This window comes from Somniosus microcephalus, chromosome 6 (assembly GCF_052327205.1).
Source record: "Somniosus microcephalus isolate GS21.2 chromosome 6, FLI_Smic_1.0, whole genome shotgun sequence".
In the NCBI taxonomy this organism is placed as follows: domain Eukaryota; kingdom Metazoa; phylum Chordata; class Chondrichthyes; order Squaliformes; family Somniosidae; genus Somniosus; species Somniosus microcephalus.
This window is the reverse complement of record NC_140992.1, coordinates 243,180,585-243,202,577: the sequence shown is the minus strand read 5'-3', so window position 1 is coordinate 243,202,577 and position 21,993 is coordinate 243,180,585. Positions and strand designations below refer to the sequence as shown.

At 47.9% G+C, this 21,993-nt stretch overlaps 1 protein-coding gene across 2 annotated transcripts in view; it reads right to left on the bottom strand.

Moving 5' to 3' along the window:
• Positions 1-21,993, bottom strand: part of drc4 (dynein regulatory complex subunit 4) — a 40,343-nt gene that overhangs the window by 7,399 nt on the left and 10,951 nt on the right. For both annotated transcript variants that reach the window (XM_085991670.1, XM_085991671.1), the window contains exons 7-10: positions 20,349-20,516; positions 9,372-9,458; positions 5,687-5,896; positions 3,981-4,046 (exon numbers count right to left, since the gene is read on the bottom strand). In XM_085991670.1, the coding sequence (XP_085847796.1) occupies positions 3,981-4,046; positions 5,687-5,896; positions 9,372-9,458; positions 20,349-20,516 (531 nt within the window). The remainder of the gene's footprint in view (positions 1-3,980; positions 4,047-5,686; positions 5,897-9,371; positions 9,459-20,348; positions 20,517-21,993) is intronic.

Here is a 21,993-nt window from a genome sequence, read left to right as displayed (position 1 = left end):
GTTGTAGCTGGTGGTCCTGCTAGTGGCGATGCCTCTCGCTAGTAGGAACTGACGGAGTTCCTCGCTCATGAAGGAGGCGCCCCGGTCACTATGTATATAGTTTGGGAACCCGAACAAGGCAAAGAGGTCGTTCAGGCATTTAACGACCGTGGTGCTGGTCATGTCTGGGCAGGGGAAGGCAAAGGGGAAACGGGAGTACTCATCAACAATGTTGAGGAAGTACACATTACGGTCAGAGGACGGGAGGGGCCCCTTAAAATCGATGCTCAAGCGCTCGAAGGGGCGGGTGGCCTTGATCAGGCTTGCTCTGTCCGGCCTAAAGAAGTGCGGTTTGCACTCGGCACAGGTCTGGCAGTTCCTGGTCATGGTCCTGACCTCCTCGATGGAGTAGGTCAGGTTGCGGGCCTTAATGAAGTGGTAAAGCCTGGTGACCCCGGGGTGGCAGAGGTCGTTGTGGAGGGTCTGAAGTCTATCAATTTGCGCGTTGGCGCATGTAATTCGCGATAGAGCGTCAGGGGGTTCGTTCAGCTTACCAGGCCGGTACAAGATATCATAATCGTAGGTGGATAGCTCGATTCTCCACCTCAAGATCTTGTCGTTCTTGATTTTACCCCTCAGCTTGTTATTAAACATAAAAGCGACCGAACGCTGGTCGGTGAGGAGGGTAAATCGCTTGCCTGCGAGGTAATGCCTCCAGCGGCGTACCGCCTCCACAATCGCCTGGGCCTCCTTCTCGACCGAAGAGTGTCGGATCTCGGGGCCCTGTAGGGTCCTTGAGAAGAAGGCCACCGGTCTCCCCTCCTGGTTGAGGGTAGCGGCTAGGGCGAAGTCGGATGCATCGCTCTCCACTTGGAAGGGGATGGACTCATCCACTGCGTGCATAGTGGCCTTAGCAATGTCTCCCCTGATGAGGGAGAAGGCCGCGCGCGCTTCTTCCGTAAGGGGGAAGAAGGTGGACTTCATGAGGGGTCTGGCTTTGTCTGCATAATTCGGCACCCATTGGGCATAGTAGGCGAAGAGCCCCAGGGTTCTCTTCAGCGCCTTTGGACAGTGGAGAAGGGGTAGCTCCATGAGGGGACGCATTCTTTCGGGATCGGGGCCGATGATTCCGTTCTCTACTACGCAGCCGAGGATGGCAAGGCGCGAGGTGTTAAACACACATTTCTCCTTATTGTAGGTGAGGTTCAGCCGTTGGGCCGTACGGAGGAATCTTTCCAGATTAGCGTCATGGTCTTGCCGGTCGTGGCCGCAGATGGTGACGTTATCTAGATAGGGGAACGTGGCTTGCAGCCCGTTCTGGTCAACCATCCGGTCCATCTCCCTTTGGAAGACCGAAACCCCGTTGGTGATGCCGAAGGGGACCCTAAGGAAGTGGTAGAGGCGGCCATTCGCCTCGAAGGCGGTATACTGGCGGTCCTCGGGGCGGATAGGGAGTTGGTGGTAGGCCGACTTAAGGTCGATGGTAGAGAATACCCGGTATTGAGCAATCTGATTGACCATATCAGATATGCGGGGAAGGGGGTATGCGTCCAGCTGGGTGTACCGGTTTATGGTTTGGCTGTAGTCGATGACCAGGCGGTTTTTATTGCCGGTCTTAACGACTACAACCTGGGCACGCCAGGGGCTGCTGCTCCCCTCAATGATGCCCTCCTTCAGGAGACGCTGCACCTCAGAGCTAATGAAAGCTCTGTCCCCGGCGCTGTACCGCCTGCTCTTGGTAGCGACGGGTTTGCAGTCGGGGGTGAGGTTAGCGAACAGGGAAGGTGGCGGGACCTTGAGGGTGGATAGGCCGCAGGTGTTACGCGGTGGGCGATTTAAAGGCTGCTGGTTGTCGACTGTGAGCGGGGGGAGGGGTCCACCGTATGCTAGAGTGACGCTTTGGAGGTGGGATTGAAAATCCAGCCCTAGTAGGACGGCAGCGCATAGCTGGGGCAGGACGAGGAGTTTAAAGTTTTTATACTCCGTGCCCTTAACCGACAGGGTCACAACACAGTAGCCGCTGATGTCTGTGGCGTGGGACCTCGATGCCATCGAGATCCGGTTGCGCGTTGGCTGGACAGTGAGGGAGTAGTGGCTCACCGTGTCTGGATGTATGAAGCTCTCCGTGCTTCCGCTGTCGAACAGGCAGGTCGTGGCGTGGCCGTCTACTTTGATGTCCATCATTGACTTGGACAGCTGATGCGGGCGAGCTTGGTCTAGCGTGACGGAGGCTAGTGTGTGGCTGAGCGGGTCGCTGTAGTCTGTAGGTGAAGCGGTCGTCAGGTCTGGAGGTAAGGTGGCGGTCGAGCGTGGTGGGTAAAATGGAGGCGCCCACGAGGTGGGGCAAAATGGCGGAGAAGATGGCTGCCCCCACAACCCACATGAGGCACTGCTGGCGTCGGTTGCCTGGATCAAAGATGGCCGCCCCCATTGCTCATCTGTGGCCTTGATAAAAGATGGCCGCCCCCACAGTTCGCATGAGGCACTGCTGGCCTCTGCTGCTCTCCCTCTGCAGGCCTTCGCGAAGTGGCCTTTCTTCAGGCAGCTGGAGCACGTCGCGTTTTTGGCTGGGCAGCGCGACCTCGGGTGTTTCGCCTGCCCACAGAAGAAGCAGCCGGCGGCCCGGTCGCGGGGCTCCGATGTCGCAGCCGGTACCGGGGGTGGCGGTCCCGATCGGGTCCGGGACGCCGACGCTGATGTAGGTCCCGGGGGCGACGCTACGAGGGGTATTGCGGTCGGGGTCGGGCCCGAGTCCCAGAGTCGCGAACTGTACCTGGAATACACCTCGAGGTCCCGCTGGGTCACTTCTAGGGAGTAGGCCAAGGCTGCAGCTGAGTTCAGGTTGAGGTCCTTTGATTCCAGCAGTCTCTGCCGTGAGTAGTCGGACCGAAGGCCTTTCACGAAGGCATCGCGGATGTTATCTTCAGTGTTTTCTGCAGCCGATACTGCTTTAAAGTCACAGTCCCTGCCGAGTGTTCGTAGCGCCCGTAAAAATTCAGCTACAGACTCTCCTGGCTGTTGCGGGCGGGATCTTAGGGGGTGTCTGGCATACATGGAATTTACCGGGCTCCGGTACTGCTGTTTCAGTAGGTTGATAGCGGCCTCGTAAGTAGTAATGTCCTGGATGAGTGCGTATACTTTAGGGCTCGCTTGGGCGGTCAGAACCCTTAGATTGGATCTCTGAGGGACGCCGGATTCTTCCAGGTAGGATTCGAAGCAGCACAGCCAGTGTTTGAAGTCGAGGGCTGCGTTTGTTGCTTGTGGGTTTAGATCCAGGTACGGTGGTTTGAGGGCTCGCAGCCAAGCCAGCTGCTGTGGCTGTTGTAGCTGGGCGTCTGGCTGGTCATTTGGCTGCTCCGTTGACTGGTTGTTTGGCTGCTCAAGTGACGACATTTTAAAATTTAGTCAATAAAATTGATATACCTATCAATTCGTCCAATGAAAAGCGACGAGTTAAGAAAGTAACTATAGGTTTTTATTGACTAAATAACAGAGCCCACCCTCGTGGGTGATCGGATCCAAGAAGGAGGAATACCAGCCAGTCGACCACCTTTATACCCGGGCAGGTAGGTGGAGCCATGGGCGGAGTCGGCAGTGGTCAGCCCAGGTATAGCAGCGTGACAAGAGGCGACCTCGTACAGTGATACAACAATGTGAACAGTGATAACTATAGGGAAACGATCTAACAGTGATAACTATAGTGTAACGATAGTAAACGGTAAAAGTGGTTTACCACACAAAGCAAAATAGTTTCCAACTAATTAGAGGAATAAGGAACTTCCACTAGAAAGTCCTACAGCACTTTTAAAAAGTAACACTTTTATTTTTCATCAACAAGTGTCCAAAGATCTGTGTAGCTATAGCTGTTTGTCACTGTATCCAAAGGTGGTGTACTGGGTCAAAGGATAGAGGAAGAAAACCCCAACCACAATACCAGGCTTGTTGGTGAGTGGACCTAATGCATCTCCAGGACTCAGTGCCACATTTCACTCATATCTTACCTTACAAACCCGAGCCAGTTCATACTGCAAGTCCTTGATAACATTGTTCTTGGAGTCCAGCACATCCTGAAAAAGAACCAAACAGGTAAGAGAACTGCCACATTCTATATAATGTAATCAGAGCTTGACATCATTTCCAGAATCTGAATCAGCTACTGGAAGAGGTGGAAAAGTCCCAAAATAAACCAGAATATTAGCAAAGATTATCCTCTTGCCAGCTAATATTGTTACATGAAAAGATACTTGTTCATGAAGAGCAATAAAAGTAAGACTAATGATAAACTAGTTGACCACTATCAGTGTTATGAACAAAAATGTAAAACATTTTCTTGCTCCATACATGTCTCACTCCCTTCAGCCCCAATCCCAATCTACATTTGTCATGGTTTTACTCATTCCACCCCCAGTGTACACTTGTCAGTTATTTATTCATTCCACCCTAGCAAACTCTCCTGGGTTATACTCACTTTAGCCTTAGTAGACACTGTTTTAATAAAATAAACAACACATCGGTTTTATATATTATATGAAAAATCCAATGACCACAAGCCAGATTACTGTACATTGTCCAACATTGTGGCTTTTGACTTATCCCACAGCTCCTTGTCATGTATCTTCTAATTCACATTCCTAGTGAAGTCCCTGATACAGATGTGTTACACAGATGCTGTTGGCGGAACAATCTCAGATCTTTATTGAGATGTAGGTTTAAAACTTCAGAAGCAAAATAAGCAGTTTCTCTTCACCTTGAAAGGAAAACCATCTATGTATTTCATGGCAAAGTTATAATTTCTTTGTTCATTGTACAGCTTGTTCATTAAGAAAAATTTGCATTTATAGCACCTTTCATGTCCTCAAGACAGCCACAAAAAAAGTACACTGAGCACACACTGCCCAGTTGCATCAGGTGTTGAGCGGCTTAACCAGCAGTCCTTAAAGGGACAGCCGGAGGCTACTCAAAAAAACGACCCAGGGAATTTTGCATTTGTTGTGTGCAGGAGAGGTAGGTGTGCTCCTCCTGGGTTCAAAATAAAACTTCGGCCCAATGACACCTGTTTGAGTCTCCTTGGGATCGCCTTATCTCACAGAACCGACCCATCGGCCAGCTCAGCAGAGGAGTAGGCTGATTTCCTATCCTCCCACAACCAGAAAGACACAACAAGGTGCACATTTGGTGCCTGCAGCTCGCTGGCAGAATTTAGAGGCCCAAACCCGAAGTTGGTTCAAGCCTCATGTGAACGAACGGACGGACGGGCGCTGCGGCTGCTCTGCTGACTTTGTGCCTGTTTCGGGCGGGAATCAAGTTGCTCAGCCTTGGACTCTGATTCCTATCCATACAATGTGATCATAGATACTGACTTTTAGTTGACCATGTCACCAATACTCCAGTCAGCCAGTACAATATGGGAGGATTAAAAAGTCAAAGCTCAACTTTTTAGATTTTTTATGCAGGGGTAATAAATGTATGCAAAAATGGTATGATTTTAATATGTTGTCATCTTACAAATTCTTTTGTTCATCCTCTTAATTTATATATGAACATGTCTAGGCTTGTGTTATAGTTTTGTATTTTATAGCTACTTTAAGGATGTACTGAAGAGTTTCCCAATGAGACAGGCATTGTTCCGCAGCCTTCAAGCTACAAAGAGTCAATCCACTGTGACAAGGAGAGAGAAAAAGAGAAAAGCAGAGCTTTGTGGCAATACCTCCAGTTTACGAGTGATCATAGTGAGTGCGGTTGGGTCGAGGTTTGAAGCAGCGAGGACCTCATTCAATTGTGCTTCTTTCTTCTCCAGGCAGTCAGACAGGACACAAAGTTTCTGCTCAAGGATAATATTCTTCAAGCCAGTCTTCTGCTGAACCTCCTGAACAGCTTTCTCAAATTTATTGTACAGGTCATCCCGCTCTTCTTGAACCTCAATACAAAAAACACCTAAGACATTAGAAATGTGTAAAACTAGGCAGAAACAAATCATCCATGTATATTCTACTAACAGTAATTTACATGTTGAATAGATATTGGAAGGCAGTTTTTGAAATTGATTTTTTTCATAAGAAAAGTTACTTTTTCAGTTATCTGAATATAGAATTGGGTTACTTATAAAATTCTCACATCTAGTGCTACAGGTGTTGTATCCAGTCACCTGTTAACTATATATTTTATAAGAAGCACAGGAGTGAACATGTGTTAAATACCCTTGCTCTATAATTGGCTGTATAATTTGTCCATTTTTTGGGGGAGAGCCAAGAAGTTGGTTATCATTTATCATATACATATATTTCATCATCTTCTTCTTAGACAGTCTCTCGGAACCGAGGATAGCTTGCTTCCACATTAAAAATGAGTTCTCAGGTGACTGATGAGTCGAATGCAGGACCTACAGTCTCTGTCATGGGTGGGGCAGACAGTGGTTGAAGGGGCGGGTAGGTGGGGTGCTTGGGTTGACGTGCGCTCCTTGCGCTTGGCTTCCGCCTGCTCCCGGCAAAGAGACTCAAGGTGTTTGCTGCCTTCCCGGATGCTTCTCCTCCACTTTGTGCAGTCTTGGGCCAGGGATTCCCAGCTGTCAGTGGGGACATTGCACTTTTTCAAGGAGGTTTTGAGGATGTCCTTGAAGCGTTTCCTCTGCCCACCTGGGGCTCTCCTGAGTAGAGCCTTGTTTTGGGAGTCTCGTATCGGGCATGCAGACGATGTGACCCGTCCATCGGAGCTGATCGGGCGTGGTCAAAGTTTCGATGCCGGGGATGTTGGCCTGAGCGAGAACACTGACGTTGGTGCGCCTATCCTGCCAATGGATTTGCAGGATCTTGCGGAGGCAGCGTTGGTGGTACCTCTCCAGTGCTTTGAGGTGATTGCTGTATATGGTCCATGTCTCTAAGGCATACAGGAGGGCGGGTATCACTGCTGCTCTGTAGGCCATGAGCTTAGTGCCGGGTTTGAGGTCCTGATCTTCAAACACTCTCTTCCTCAGGCGATCGAAGGCTGCACTGGCACACTGAAGGCGGTGTTGGGCTTCGTCATCGACGTCTGCCCTTGTTGACAGTAGGCTCCCAAGTTATGGAAAGTGGTCCACGTTGTCCAAGGCCTTGTCGTGGATTTTGATAATCGGGGGGCAGTACTGTGTGGCGGGGGCAGGTTGGTAGAGGTTTGTCTTACGGATGTTTAGTGTAAGGCCCATGCTCTCGTATGCTTCGGTGAAGGTGTTGACGATGGTTTGGAGTTCGACCTCCGAATGAGCGCAGACGCAAGTGTCGTCTGCATATTGTAATTTGACGACAGAGGATGGGACGACCTTGGATCTGGACTGGAGGCGACAGAGGTTGAACAGTTTCCCATTTGTTCTGTAAATTAGCTCCACTCCAGCGGGGAGCTTACTGAGGGTGAGTTAGGGATCTGAACGTCAGGACCCTCATGGACAACCCCAACAGTGACAGACCGGAATGCCGTTCTGCTATCATTGCCCGGGAGCTCAGACGTTTTGACATTGACATCGCCGCCCTAAGTGAGACCTGGCGGGCAGGGGAAGGTCAGCTCAAGGAGCAAGACGGTGGCTATACCTTCTGCAAAGGCAAACCTGAAGAAGAACGCCACCTCCATGGGGTAGGTTTCGCCATAAAAAATGAACATGTATTTCATATGCAACTGATGATATGTCAATTTTTCTGTTCACCTTTCCTCACCAGCAATCATTCTTGTACAAACTTTCTCTGTCCCAGTTACATACTCTATTAAAATTAACATTTCCATTTGTCTTTTATGTCTCTTCAGTTTATCTTGGGGATTCCCTAGTACAGGAAACTTTGGTTTTGTCCGGAATGCTCGAGCCACCGGAAAAAATCAGGAGCCGTTTCGTTAGTTTTTTTTCCTTTTCGTTGCTTTTTTTTCCACCAGTCAGGCTCTGCAAGGTCTCGCTGAAGCTGTTGCTAAGCTACAGAGACGCTTGCAAGGTACGGCCGACTGTTTAGAAGCACAGGGTTTGTTGCCAGATACGGAGCTCAAAATCTCCGTATGTTTCAACATTAGCGCTGGTTTGTCCGGCAGTTTTGATGGAACGGCAACAGCTCGGTCCCGTCGGTGCCGGATAGCACAAAGTTTCCTGTACTCTCATTGTGAAAATGTTTCTCATTCAATTTTTCTCACAGTATGTTCCACTACTGAAATTTCTGCTCAGCACCATTACTATTAATCTCTCTAGCTTTAAGCGTTAAATTTTTCCTCTGACTCATATGTGTTTCTGCAAGTGTCAGTAACTTGCCTGTATTGCCTATAAATCTGGAATTCCCTCCCTAAAAGGCTGTGGATGCCAGGACAATTTAAGCTTTAAAGACTAAGGCCTAGAAATTCAGTTTGGGCCCGCCAGCTGGTTTGCGCCCAAAAGTTAGCGCTGGGCGGGGAGCCATTAGCGACCGTCAGATATTCGGCTTCTGCGCCCCAATCCGGAACCGGGCGCTATTCCAGGGTGTGGCCGCCCCCGCTTGGGGCGCTGAAACTGAATTTCAGCGCTGTAGGCGCCGCTGCGCCACCCGATGCGGTGCGGCAGGCTGCGGTACTGCAGGCCTCCTCCTTCTCTTAAGGTGGAGGTGCCTGCAACGGGGAGATCGCCGCTGGATTGTGCCGGCAAATGAGCCCGGCACCACGGAGAAGTGCCGGGCTCGCGGAAAGCAGCCGGCAATGCCGCGGGGGGGGGGGGGGGGGGCGGTTGGTGGAGGAGGCCGGGGAAGGAGGTGCAGGCAGGCGGCCGCCGAAAAAGCGGCCGGCCGCACCTCCACCTTTATGCGCCCCACTAAGGCTGCAGTAAGGCCCTGGTCTCCGGATGTAAGTAGCAGCCGCCACGGAGGAGGCGGCGGCAACTGAATATGGGATTCGGGCCGGCATCGGGGCGGAACCGGGGCACTGCGCACACCGATGACGTCATCGGTGCCGGTGCAGCGCTACCGGCTACCGCCGCCATTACCGCAGCGCTGAATATCAGCGCGAACTCCTCTATTGGCGCAAAAGCCCTCTTTGGGCGAAAACTGGGCGCAAAGCCAACCGAATTTCTAGGCCAAAGATTGATAGATTTTTGTTAGGTAAGGATATCAAGGGATACAGAGCTAAAGTGGGTAAATGCAGTTGAGGTATAGATCAGCCATGATCTAATTAAATCAGGAGCAGGCTCGAAGGGCTGAATGGCTTACTCCTGTACCGATTTCAGTTCATGTCTTGTGTCACAACCATTGCCTCTGCAATATCCCACCACAGCATTAGAACACATGGATCTTTAACCAACCAGGACAACTCCTGCATTTTTGGGAGGTACCTCCCTTAGTGTGTGAGGCCACAACTGTGCTTTTGCCATTTGTAGTTTGGATTCCGCCAGCTACATTTTAGTAAGTATTTTTATTGCAACCTACCTTGCAAAAGCGCTGCTCTAGTATTTCATGCTCCCACCTAAACTGCTTCATTTCTTTGTCCATAATTTTAAGCTTTGCTCTAGCACGCTGTGAAAAGAAAAATCAAACTGTATGTCACCTTAATGGCTTCAACTGTTAAGTGGTGCATTCTCTTCCAGTGGCCTTTCCCTTTAACGCAAAGGATGGGCCACCCAAGTCACAGACATTTTAATAACTGGGTACTAACATTACTTCACATTTAGCTGACAGGAGTACACATGGTTTTCCTCCACAAGATGGAGCTGTGTTGCTTCTGGAAGGCGCTTAGGCCCATAACTACTAATCCTACCACACCTCAGATACGGCAGGAAACTGCCTAACCTTCAAATATATTTTTCCCCCATTAAAGCAGCTAAAAATACAACACTGACAATTACTACTAAAACTGATCTCTATACAATAGCACATTAATAATACTATTGCTATAACCAAACGTTTTGGCAGGTTTGAAACAAAAGATGAGCTATTTCTCAAAAACAACCCTTGCTCTCTCCTGGCCAAATACTCAAGTAGTACAACTGTAAAGTGCTGACAGGCTGGAATGTTTACAAGTCCAATCCAATTCACAGATCGTTTCCAGCATATCCACTTTCAAAAGGAACCTAAGGGACAGGGAGAAGATCACTGAAGCAGAAAAAAAAAGTTATTGAGATACCCAAGTGCCAGGCAATGACCACCTCCAACAAGAGAGCCTGCCAACTCCCCTTGGCATTCAATGGGATTACCATTGCCAGGTCCCCCACCATCAACATCCTGGGGGGTCACCACTGACCAGAAACTCAACTGGACAAACCACAAATGCCATGGCTACCAGAGCAGGTCAGAGACTAGGTATTCTGCTGCGAGTGTCTCATCTCCTAACTCCCCAAAGTCTCTCCACCACCTACAAGGCACAAGTCAGGAGTGTGATGGAATACTCTCCACTTGCCTGGACAAGTGCAGCTGCAACAACACTTAAGAGGACTTTACACCATCCATGACAAAGCAATCCACTTGATTGGCACTTTAACCCCTAGTCTAAACATCCACTCCCTCCACCACTGGGATACCGTGGTTGCAGTGTATACTATCTACAGGTTGCACTGCAGCAACTTGCCAAGATTTCTTCCACAAAACCTCCAAAATCCACAACTTCCACCACCTAGAAAGACAAGGGCAGCGGGTGTATGGGAACACCATCACCTCTAAGTTCCCCTCCAAGTCACACGCCATCCTGATTTGGACATATAACAACTTGAATTTATATAGTACTTTAATGTAGGAAAATATCTCAAGGCGCTTCACAGCAGGGTAATCCGACAAAATTTAACACCGAGCTAAAGGAGATATTAGCATGACTGAGTAAAAGCTTGGTCAAAGAGGTAGGTTTTAAGGAGGGTCTTAAAGGATGAGCGAGGTGCAGAGGCAGAGAGGGAATTCCAGAGCTTCATAGAATCATAGAATGGTTACAGTACGGAAGGTCATTCAGCCCATCGAGCCTGTGCCGACTCTCAACTAGTCCCACTCCCCTGCCCTTTCCCCGTAGCACTGTAAATTTCTTTATTTCAGATACCTATCCAACTCCCTTTTGAAAGATAAGATTGAGTCTGCCTCCACCACCCTTTCAGGCAGTGCATTCCAGATCTTAACCACTCGCTGCGTAAAAAAGTTTTTTCTTATGTCGCCTTTGGTTCTTTTGCCAATCACCTTAAATCTGTGTCCTCTGGTTCTCGACCCTTCTGCCAATGGGAACAGTTTCTCTCTATCTACTCTGTCCAGACCCCTCATGATTTTGAACACCTCTATCAAATTTCCTCTCAATTTTCTCTGCTCCAAGGGGAACAATCCCAGTTTCTCCAGTCTATCAATGTAACTGAAGTCCCTCATTCCTGGAATCATTCTCATCCTTCACATCCTTCCTAAAGTGTGGTGTCCAGAATTAGACACAGTACTCCAGTTGGGGCCGAACCAGTGTTTTATACAGGTTCATCATAACTTCCACACTTTTGTACTCTATACCGCTATTTACCACAGAAGGCAGTAGAGGCCAATTCATTAAATATATTCAAGACGGAGTTAGATATATTTCTTAAGGCTAAAGGGATCAAGGGATATGGGGAGAAAGCAGGGACAGGGTACTGAATTTGGATGATCAGCCATGATCTCATTGAATGGCGGAGCAGGCTCGAGGGGCCGAATGGCCTACTCCTGCTCCTATCTTCTATGTATCTATATATATCTATTATGAAGCCCAGGATCCCGCAGGCCTTTTTAACTGCTTTCTCAATCTGCCCTGCCACCTTCAACAATTTGTGCATATATAACCCCCAGGTCTCTTTGTTCATGCACCCCCTTTAGGATTGTACAATTTCATTTATATGTCCTCTCCTCATTCTTTCTATCAAAATGTATCACTTCACACTTTTCTGTGTTAAATTTCATCTGCCACGTGTCCGCCCATTTCACCAGCCTGTTTATGTCTTCCTGAAGTCTATCACTCTCCTCCTCACTGTTCACTATACTTTGTGTCATCTGCAAATTTTAAAATTGTGCCCTGTACACCCACGTCCAAGTCATTAATATAGATCAAGAAAAGCGTTGGTCCTAGAACCGACCCCTGGGGAACACCATTGTATACGTTCCTCCAGTCCGAAAAACAACCGTTCACCACTACTCTGTTTCCTGTCACTTAGCCAATTTCGTATCCATGCTGCCACTGTCCCTTTTATTCCATGGGCTTCAACTTTGCTGGCGAGCCTATTAGGTGGCACTTTGTCGAACGCCTTTTGGAAATCCATGTACACTACGTCAACCGCATTACCCTCATCAACCCTCTCTGTTACCTTATCAAAAAACTTGATCAAGTTGGTTAAACACGATTTGCCTTTAACAAATCCGTGCTGGCTTTCCTTAATTAATCTATACTTGTCTAAGTGACTGTTCATTTTGTCCCTGATTACTGTTTCTAAAAGCTTCCCCTCTACCGAGATTATACTGACTGGCCTGTAGTTGTTGGGTTTATCTTTACACCCTTTTTTGAACAATGGTGTAACATTTTCAATTCTTCAGTCCTCTGGATCCACCCCCGTATCTATGGAGGATTGGAATATTATGGCCAATGCCTCTGCGATTTCCGCCCTCAATTCCCTCAGCATCCTAGGATGCATCCCATCTGCTCCTGGTGATTTATCTACTTTAAGTACAGCGAGCCTTTCTAATACCTCTTCTTTATCCATTTTTATACTATCAAGTGTGTCCACTACCTTCTCCTTCACTATGTCAGCATCCTCTTCCTTGGTGAAGACAGATGCAAAGTACTCATTTTGTACCTCAGCAATGCCCCCTGCCTCCATGCGTAGGTCTCCTTTGTGCTCCCTAATCGGCCCCACCCCTCCTCTTACTACCCTTTTACTATTTATATGTCTATAGAAGACTTTTCTATTACCTTTTATGTTGGCTGCCATTCTATTCTCATACCCTCTCTTTGCCCCTCTTATTTTCTTTTTCACTTCTCCTCTGACCTTTCTATATGTAGCCTGATTCTCCGATGTATTTGCAACCTGACATCTGTCATACGCACTCTTTTTCTGCTTCATCATATTGGCAATCTGTTTCGTCATCCGGGGAGCTGCGACTTTAGTTGCCCTACCTTTCCCCCTTGTGGGAATGTACCTCGACGGTACCCGAACTATTTCCTCTTTAAAGGCAGCCCATTGATCCACTACAGTTTTGCCTGCCAATCCTTGATTCCAGTTTACCCGGGCCAGATCCGTTCTCATCCCACTGAAATTAGCCTTCCCCCAGTTAAACATTCTTACTCTAGATTGCTCACTGTCCTTTTCCATAGCCAATCTAAAACTTATGATACTATGATCACAGTTCCAGTGTTCTGATGTCATGTCTTCAGATAATGTCGCCGAGGGTCAGCTTAGGCCAAGGCGGCTGATGGTCGCCATACGGTAAGAGCAAAGGGAGTCGGGGATGCACAAGAAGCGAGATTTGGAGGGTTGATGGGCCCGAGGAGGTTACAGAGATAGGAAGGGGCAAGAGAGGTGGTGGTGAAGTAGAGCTGGGTGTCGGCAGTGTACATGTGGAACCTGATGTCATGTCTTCAGATAATGTTGTCGAGGGGCAGCATGTAGATGAGAAATAGGAGGGGGGTGGTCAAGGTTTGATCCTTGGGGGACTCCAGAGGCAACAGTCGGGAGAAGGAAGAGAAGCCATTTCAGGAGATTCGTTGGCTATGACTGGAGAGGTAAGAGTGGAAGCAGGTATACTCAGATGGACAACAGAGAAGGGGAGTTGGAGGAGGATGGTATAATCAACCATGTCAAAGACTGCAGACAGGTCGAGAAGAAAGACAAGACAGACTTATATAGCGCCTTTCACGACCACCAGACGTCTCAAAGCGCTTTACAGCCAATGAAGTACTTTTGGAGCGTAGTCACTGTTGTAATGAGAAATGCAGCGGCCAATTGTGCATAGCAAGCTCCCACAAACAGCAATGTGATTACGAACAAATAATCCGTTTTTGTTATGTTGATTGAGGGATAAATATTGGCCAGGACACTGGGGATAACGCCCTTGCTCTTCTTTGAAATAGTGCCATGGGTTCGTTTACGTCCACCTGAGAGAGCAAACGGGGCCTCGGTTTAACGTCTCATCTGTAAGACGGCACCTCCGACAGTGCAGCACTCCCTCAGTAGTGCACTGAGAAGAATGAGGAGGGATAGTGAACCATGGTCACAGTCACAGAGGATGTCATTTGTGACTTTGATTAGGGCCGTTTCAGTGCTGTGGCAGGGGAGGAACGTTGATGTGAGAGGTTCAAACATGAAGTTGCAGGAAAGATGGACACAGATTTGGAGACAACAACACGTTCAAGGACTTTGCAGAGGAAAGGGAGGTTGGCATTGGAGTTTGCAAGGACAATAAGGTCAAGGGTAGGTTTTTTGAGGAGGGGGTAATGACTGCAGGTTTGAGAGAGAGAGGGACAGTACCTGAGGAAAGGAATCTTTTTATAATATCAGCTAGCATGGGGGTCAGGAAGGAAAGTTGGGTGGTCAGCAGTTTAGTAGAATTAGGGTCGAGCAAGCAGAAGCTGGGTCTTAAGGACAAGTTGACCTTGGTGAGGGCATGAGGGAAGATAGGAGAGAAACTAGAGAAAGATACGGCTTTGGGGCTAGAACGGGGGGGAGGGAACTTTGGCGGAATCTTGGCTTGGTGGGAAAGGGAGAGATGTGGCAGAAGCAGCTGAATGGATGGTCTCAATCTTGGTGACAAAGAAGTCCATGAGCTCCTCACACATGTTATTGGAGGTGTATCACCATTCCATCATGGTTGCTAGTTCAAAATCTTGGAACTCCCTACCTAACAGCTTTGTGGGAGTACATTCACCACATGGACTGCAGTTTTGAAGAAAGCAGACCACCACCACCTTCTCAGGCTAACTAGGGGTGTGCAATAAATGTCGGCCTTGCCAGCGACACCCATATCCCAAAAATTAATATAAAATAAAAAGTGGAATACATTTTTTTAAAAACAGACTGGGGGGGGAATTTTATGGGGGGGGATCAGTGGGCGCGATCGGTGGTGGGGAAAAAAAAATTTTGACAGCGGGTTGGGACCCCACTGTCAACCCGCCTTTCCCAAATGTGAGGTCTGTCAGCGCTGAGCAGACCCAACACGCAGTGGCGAGGTAGGCAATTAAGGTCATTATGACCTTGTTAACAGAGCATTAAGAACAATTTTCAGCTCAGGGTTTACCAGGTTGCCCACGGGGTCCACGCTGCTCGGGGATCACGCCAGGTAAGCAGGGTGGGAGTTGAATGGCCATGGAATCATCTCTACTTGACAGCTGCAAAAGTGCTATAAAAGCTCCCACCTCCCAGCTGTTCACTTTCCAAGTTCAGAAGCTGTTGCTTACTGCATTTGGAAGACAGACTGAGCTTTATGCAGGTTGCAAGTGTTTGGAGCAAACTCTCTATCCAGTGTCACCTGATTGGAACAACCTCGCTCACCACTGACAGATTGCTTCTGTCATCTCAAGTTCACCTGCCATCTATTACATTAGAATGGGTACGTTTTATACTGTCTCACCTTGGTCCTCAGAATCTCACCACGATCAGCCCCAACACCAGCAGCACCAGGCACACCAGTAGCACCAACAACAACACCAACCTTCTCCGCAACCAACTGATGCTGCACAGGACAGAGGGCATCAGCACCCGACCACATTGCTGCCCGGGAGGCCAGGGATGGGCTCACCATGGCCAGATTTACTTCACTTGATGCTGTATACCCTGGCTGCCACATGATGTGCCAGGTTGGCACCACCCACACCAACACCATAAAGCATCCCTACAATGCCCAAGCCATCCCTTTCACACTCATCACCATTGCGGGGGCTACCGTTATGTCTCACCATTCACTGCAACTCACTAAGGCATTTCCAAAGGTGCACACAAATCTGTTCAAGAATGCGAATTGTTGAATATAAAGGTTTCAATGTTTGACACCACATTAACAGAAACGTTACATGAACATTGCATAAAACACCCAAGTGCCTACCCTTGTGTGTTGTTAGTTGGTATGATTGGACTAGGATGAAGGGCGAATGGTGGCTAGTGAGATGGGGAACTGATAATGTAGATAGAGAGGCATGGGTGGAGAAGCAAGGTAAGTTGCTGTGAGTAAGGATGTGCAGGAGTAGGGTAGGGAAGGCAGAGTGATGGGGATGTGATGAGTGGCACAGCAGGATGAGGTTGGGTGTGGCTTTGTACTAACGTTTCGTGATCTACTGAGATAATTGAAAGGTTGGCGCCACTGCAGCCTGGTCCTCCTATCAACATCCCTGCTTGTTTCCTCCTGTGCAATGTGCAACCAGGCTGCGTTGGTCTCCTGGGTAGATCTCTTCCGCCCATGGGAAGGGAAGAGGGCCTCCCTGCGTGCTGTGACTCCCTCCATAAGCATATGGAGGGAGTCATGGGAGAGCCTGGGTGCAGCCGTGCACCTCAGTGCTGTAGAACAATGACAGCACAACTGTCACAATCAATTTGCGCACGGTCCCTTTAAGGAAACTGGCTGATGGCGCATTCATCAAATGAAGTCATCAGACCCGCTTGCTTCAATTAGCCGGCAAACACGCTGGGCGGGCTTAACAAGCCCAATCAGGGAAAATCATTTTGGACAGCGGGCTGGAGCTGGCAGCGCGGCCGGGACCCACCAACAATGTCGCCCGCCATGGACTTGCTGAGGTTAGTAAAATCCAGCCCATGGACTGCCTCCAAGCATTTTACAAATAACACCATGTCTAGTTATCATCTGGTAAAATTATAAATTAAATCGGGGAATACAGGCCTGTGAAAAGAACCCAGTATTTATTTAAAAAGGGCTGGTTTCTTGAGAAGTTTGGTTAAATCTGACGAAGGATTTTTAAGTTCTGAGAAAATGCATTCCTTCTACAGATTGCAAGATTCAGACAGCTATAAGCACAGCAATTTCAAAACAGTTGCTTATAAGAAGAAGTTGTTTATGAAATTTGGTCAAAATGATCTCCACAGATAATGAAGCAGTCCATGCCCACATGCAACAAAACCTGGACGACGTTCAGGCTTGGGCTGATAAGTGGCAGGTAACATTCGCGCGACAGAAGTGCCAGGCAATGACTATCGCCAACAAGCGAGAGTCTAACCACCTCCCCATGACATTCATTTGCATTACCATCGCCAAATCCCCCACTATCAACATCCTGGGGGTCGCCATTAACCAGAAACTTAACTGGACCAGCCACATAAATACTGTGGCGACAAGAGCAGGTCAGAGGCTAGGTATTCTGCGGCGAGTGTCTCACCTCCTGACTCCCCAAAGCCTTTCCACCATCTACAAGGATAAAGCAGCCCGCTTGATTGGCACTCCATCCACCACCTTCAACATTCACTCCCTCCACCACCGGCGCACTGTGGCTGCAGTGTGTACCATCTACAAGATGCACTGCAGCAACTCGCCAAAGCTCCTTCAACAGCACCTTCCAAACCCGCGACCTCTACCACTTAGAAGGACAAGGGCAGCAGACGCATGGGAACATCACCACCTACAAGTTCCCCTCCAAGCCACACACCATCCTGACTTGGAACTGTATCGCCGATCCTTCACTGTCGCTGGGCCAAAATCCTGGAACTCCCTTCCTAACAGCATTGTGGGTGTACCTACACCATATGGACTGCAGCGGTTCAAGAAGGCGGCTCACCACCATCTTCTCAAGGGCAATTAGGGATGGGCACTAAATGCAGGCAAAGCCAGCAACGCCCACATCCCATCAATGAATTAAAAAAAAAATGTTTTTTAAGTAAGGAGTGTAATGGAATACTCTCCACTTGCCTGGATGAGTGCAGCTCCAACAACACTCAAGAAGCTCGACACCATCCAGGACAAAGCAGCCCGCTTGATTGGCACCCCATCCAGCACCTTAAACATTCACCCCCTCCACCACCGGCGTACCGTGGCTGCAGTGTGTACCATCTACAAGATGCATTGCAGCAACTCGCTAAGGCTTCTTCGGCAGCACCTCCCAAACCCGCGACCTCTTCCACCTAGAAGGACAAGGGCAGCAAGCGCATGGGAACACCATCACCTCCAAGTCACACACCATCCTGACTTAGAAGTATATCGCCGATCCTTCATTGTCGCTGGGTCAAAATCCTGGAACTCCCTCCCTAACAGCACTGTGGGTGTACCATCACCACACGGACTGCAGCGGTTCAAGAAGGCGGCTCACCACCACCTTCTGAAGGGCAACTAGGGATGGGCAATAAATGCTGGCATTGCCAGCGACGCCCAGATCCCATAAATGAATTTTTTTTTAATTAAGTATTTAAGTTACTGAGGTAAAATTAGTGTTTATGGACACAGTGATATACAATTCTCAGGGGGAAAAATTCATGTTCGCCAGCAAAGTTGCCGGATGCACAGAAGTTAAGCGCTGTGACACCAATCTCCATGCCCCCAGTCCAATTTTGCCCTGTTAGCGTTGCGGCCATTAACTCCAGTTTCTGGTGACACCAGCAACTGGAGTTAACGGCCACGACACTAACAGAGCAAAATTGGTCTGAGGGGCATGGAGACTGTTGGCGCAGCGCTTACCCTCCGTGCAACGTGGTCTGGTGGCATTGCTGGAGGCATCCATGATGAAGTCCCTGTCCAGGTGCGACGTTGGAGCTTCCCAGCCTCTAGAATCGAGGCTTGTGGTGCTCGTAAGGAATTGTGGGTAACGAAGAGGTCTGAAAATTAAAGCGGCAATACACACTGAAGCAATACAAAATAAAATGAAGTGAAACAATGCAGTTTTCAGCCCTTTCTGCCTTTTAAGCAAATATTTAACACTAAAAAGAAGTTCCAAATGTGAAGGCCTTAGAGAGGGTGCAAAAAAGATTTACGAAAATTATTCCAGGAATGAGGGACTTCAGTTAGGTAGATGGACTGGAGAAGCTGGGGTTGTTCTCCTTGGAGCAGAGAAGATTGAGAGGAGATTTGAAAGAGATGTTCAAAATCATGAGGGGTCCGGACAGAGTAGATAGAGGGAAACTGTTCCCATTGGCAGAAGGATCGAGAACCAGAGGACACAGATTTAAGGTGACTGGCAAAAGAACCAAAGACAGCATAAGAAAAAACTTTTTTATGCAGCGAATGGTTAAGATCTGGAATGCACTGCCTGAAATGGTGGTGGAGGCAGATTCAATCACGGTTTTCAAAAGGGAGTTGGATAAGTATATGAAGGAAAGAAATTTGCAGGGCTACGGTGAAAGGGCGGGAGAGTGGAACTAACTGAAGTGCTCTTGCAGAGAGCCGGCACGGGCTCGACGGGCCGAATGGCCTTCTTCCTTGCTGTAACCATTCTATGATTCTATGCTAGATAGACGTATATAGGTGGATTGGAAAGTTGCTTAGTGGTGGCTTTTATTTCAGCATCGTGGCCAAGAGGACGTTGTGATGGCGAGTAACAGATGGAAGGTAAGGTGTGGGACTAATGTTGAAAGGGGATTTGGGGTTGTGATCACTGGGACCGCAGGCGGATGATTCCACCCCAGATATCCCAGCCACAAAGGGGCTGCCTGGGATGCATCCTTCCATCTGATCCCTCCTCTTCCGATTCCTCCTCTGCAACTTCCTCCTCTTCTGTGTCTTCCTCTTCCCTCTGCAAGCGGATGCTGGAAATGTGGAATGACAGCAAAAAATGCTGGAAATACTCAGCTGGTCAGGCAGCATCTTGACCTGAGACGTGAACTCTGTTTTTCTCTCCATGGATGTTGCGTGACCTGCTGAGTATTCGCAGCATGTTCTGTCTTCTCAAAGGCCTTCATTTACCATCCAAGCCCTTGCATGCGTCCAGCAGCACTCCCTACACACTTAAACTTTTCACATATATTGCAACAAGCCACCATTTCAATAAAATCAAAAAAAAAAGTCGAAAACCTTATATTCAAACTTACCTAACGATGTGTGTGTCCCTTTAAGAAATCCAGACATCACCACTGTCAGCGTGCTTAGGACCCAGGGCTGAATTCAGCGCTAGTGTCGAAGTTCGCGTTAGTAACGTTAAGTCGGCATCGCATGTCGATTGACATCACCGTGCCACCTTTTTTTCCCCCCCAGTGCGCTGCCAGTTACCGGCAGCGTAAAGGGGAAGAGGACCTGCCACTAGCTGGCAAAAGAGCAGCGGCTGCCATTTTATCAGCATTTCATGTCGATACGGAGTGGCGGTAAGTAGATAAATTTCTAGCCCTCTGTTTTTAGCAGAGCTGTAGGGAAAATTTTAAATTACTCTGCATTACAGTACATGTCAGCATGTAGACCAAATCAATTTTTCAATAAAAATTATTGGTGGCATAACCAAAGCCGAAACCGATAAGGTTAGTAAGTGTCAAGCTGGTGTACGCATCACCTAGCTACTAAGATACTTACTGCAAGAAAACCTTTATCCTGCTCATAGTTAGCCAATAGTTTAGATAATTTTGCCACCTCTTCCCGTGCCTTCTGCAGTGGGTCTGTCAGACGCCTGTTCTGAAACTGAAGCTCAGCCATTTCCTTCTCCAGTCGTTCTTCTTTGCACTTCATCTCTTCCACTTGTTCCTGAGGAATTAGAGCAAAAAAAATCATAGCTGGCCATTAGACACACTGCTCACAAAAATCAAGAGTAAATATGTTGGAGTAAATCAACCACAAAAACTAAAAAAACGCTATTACACATCTATATATGTAGGAATACAAGGTACTAAAATCTTGTGCACTGTAAATAGTTCAGTAAATCACATTGCTTAATTATTTTACTGAGCACCAACACAAAGATTATTGTTAATACATAAGCAAGCAAACTGCACAAGAGATTTGCAGAACCAACATCTTCACACATGAAGACAAAAGCAAAATACTGCGGATGCTGGAAATCTGTAATAAAAACAGAAAATGCTGGAAATACTCAGCAGGTCAGGCAGCATCTGTGGAGAGAGAAACAGAGTTAATGTTTCAGGTCGATGTCCTTTTGTCAGAACTAGAAAAAGTTAGAGATGTAACAGATTTTAAGCAAGTGCAGGGGTACGGAAAGGGGGGAGAGGAGGAAAGAACAGAAGGGAAGGTCTGTGATAGAATGGAAGGCAGGAGAGATTAAAAGACAAAAGGGGTGATGGTGCAAGGTAAAAAGAGATGGTAATAGGACAAGTTAAGAAACAAAAGATGAGTCTAGATGAGGTGTAATTGGGAATGGCAGAATCATCAACTGCTGCCATGGCAAACAAAAAAGGGGCCGAGGTTATAGTCTGAAATTGTTGAACTCGATGTTGTGTCCAGAAGGCGGTAAAGTGCCTAATCGAAAGATGAGGTGCTGTTCCTCGAGCTTACGAAGAGCTTCGTTGGAACAGTATAAAAGGTCGACGATGGAGAGGTCAGAGTGGGAGTGGAGCGGAGAAATAAAGTGACAGGCGACCGGAAGCTCGGGGTCACATGAAGATATCAGTTAGCTCACTTATGTCATAATGAACATTTAGAATAAAAACAAACAAATTAATGCATCAAGTAAATATGGTCAAGAGTTGAAACCTTTTTTTGTTAAATTGATACTTTTTTGGTACTCAGTGAGGAATATCCGTACAGGGAAATAAAAGATTCTAGTATGCCCAGGTCAATTATAGCATAGCCAACTGGTCTCAACAGACATGGCTTCTGTTGGGCCTAAAAAGGGTGGAATAGATGGAATTTACAGAGTAGTCTGGGAGCACCCACACACAGAATAGTTTAGATCCCTCTATTCTGCCCCTAAAAGTCCTCTGACCCCAGTCTCAGTGGAACAACCCCTCCATTCCCCACATCTTATTACCAATGCTTGACAATTGTGAGCAGCTTTTTGCCCTAGAAGCTACATCCCTACAAATTGGGCCAAGACTCTCTAAGCCCGTTTCTCATAGGTACTTACAGCCACCACAAAGATGAGACTTTCATTGCATCAAACTGGGCTTGATTTAAACTCAGATCCCAGAGTTGACAAGACATAGCCCACATGGAATTCAGTCCACTTGTAGAAACTCAATTATTATTTCACTCAGCAAAGTGTGAA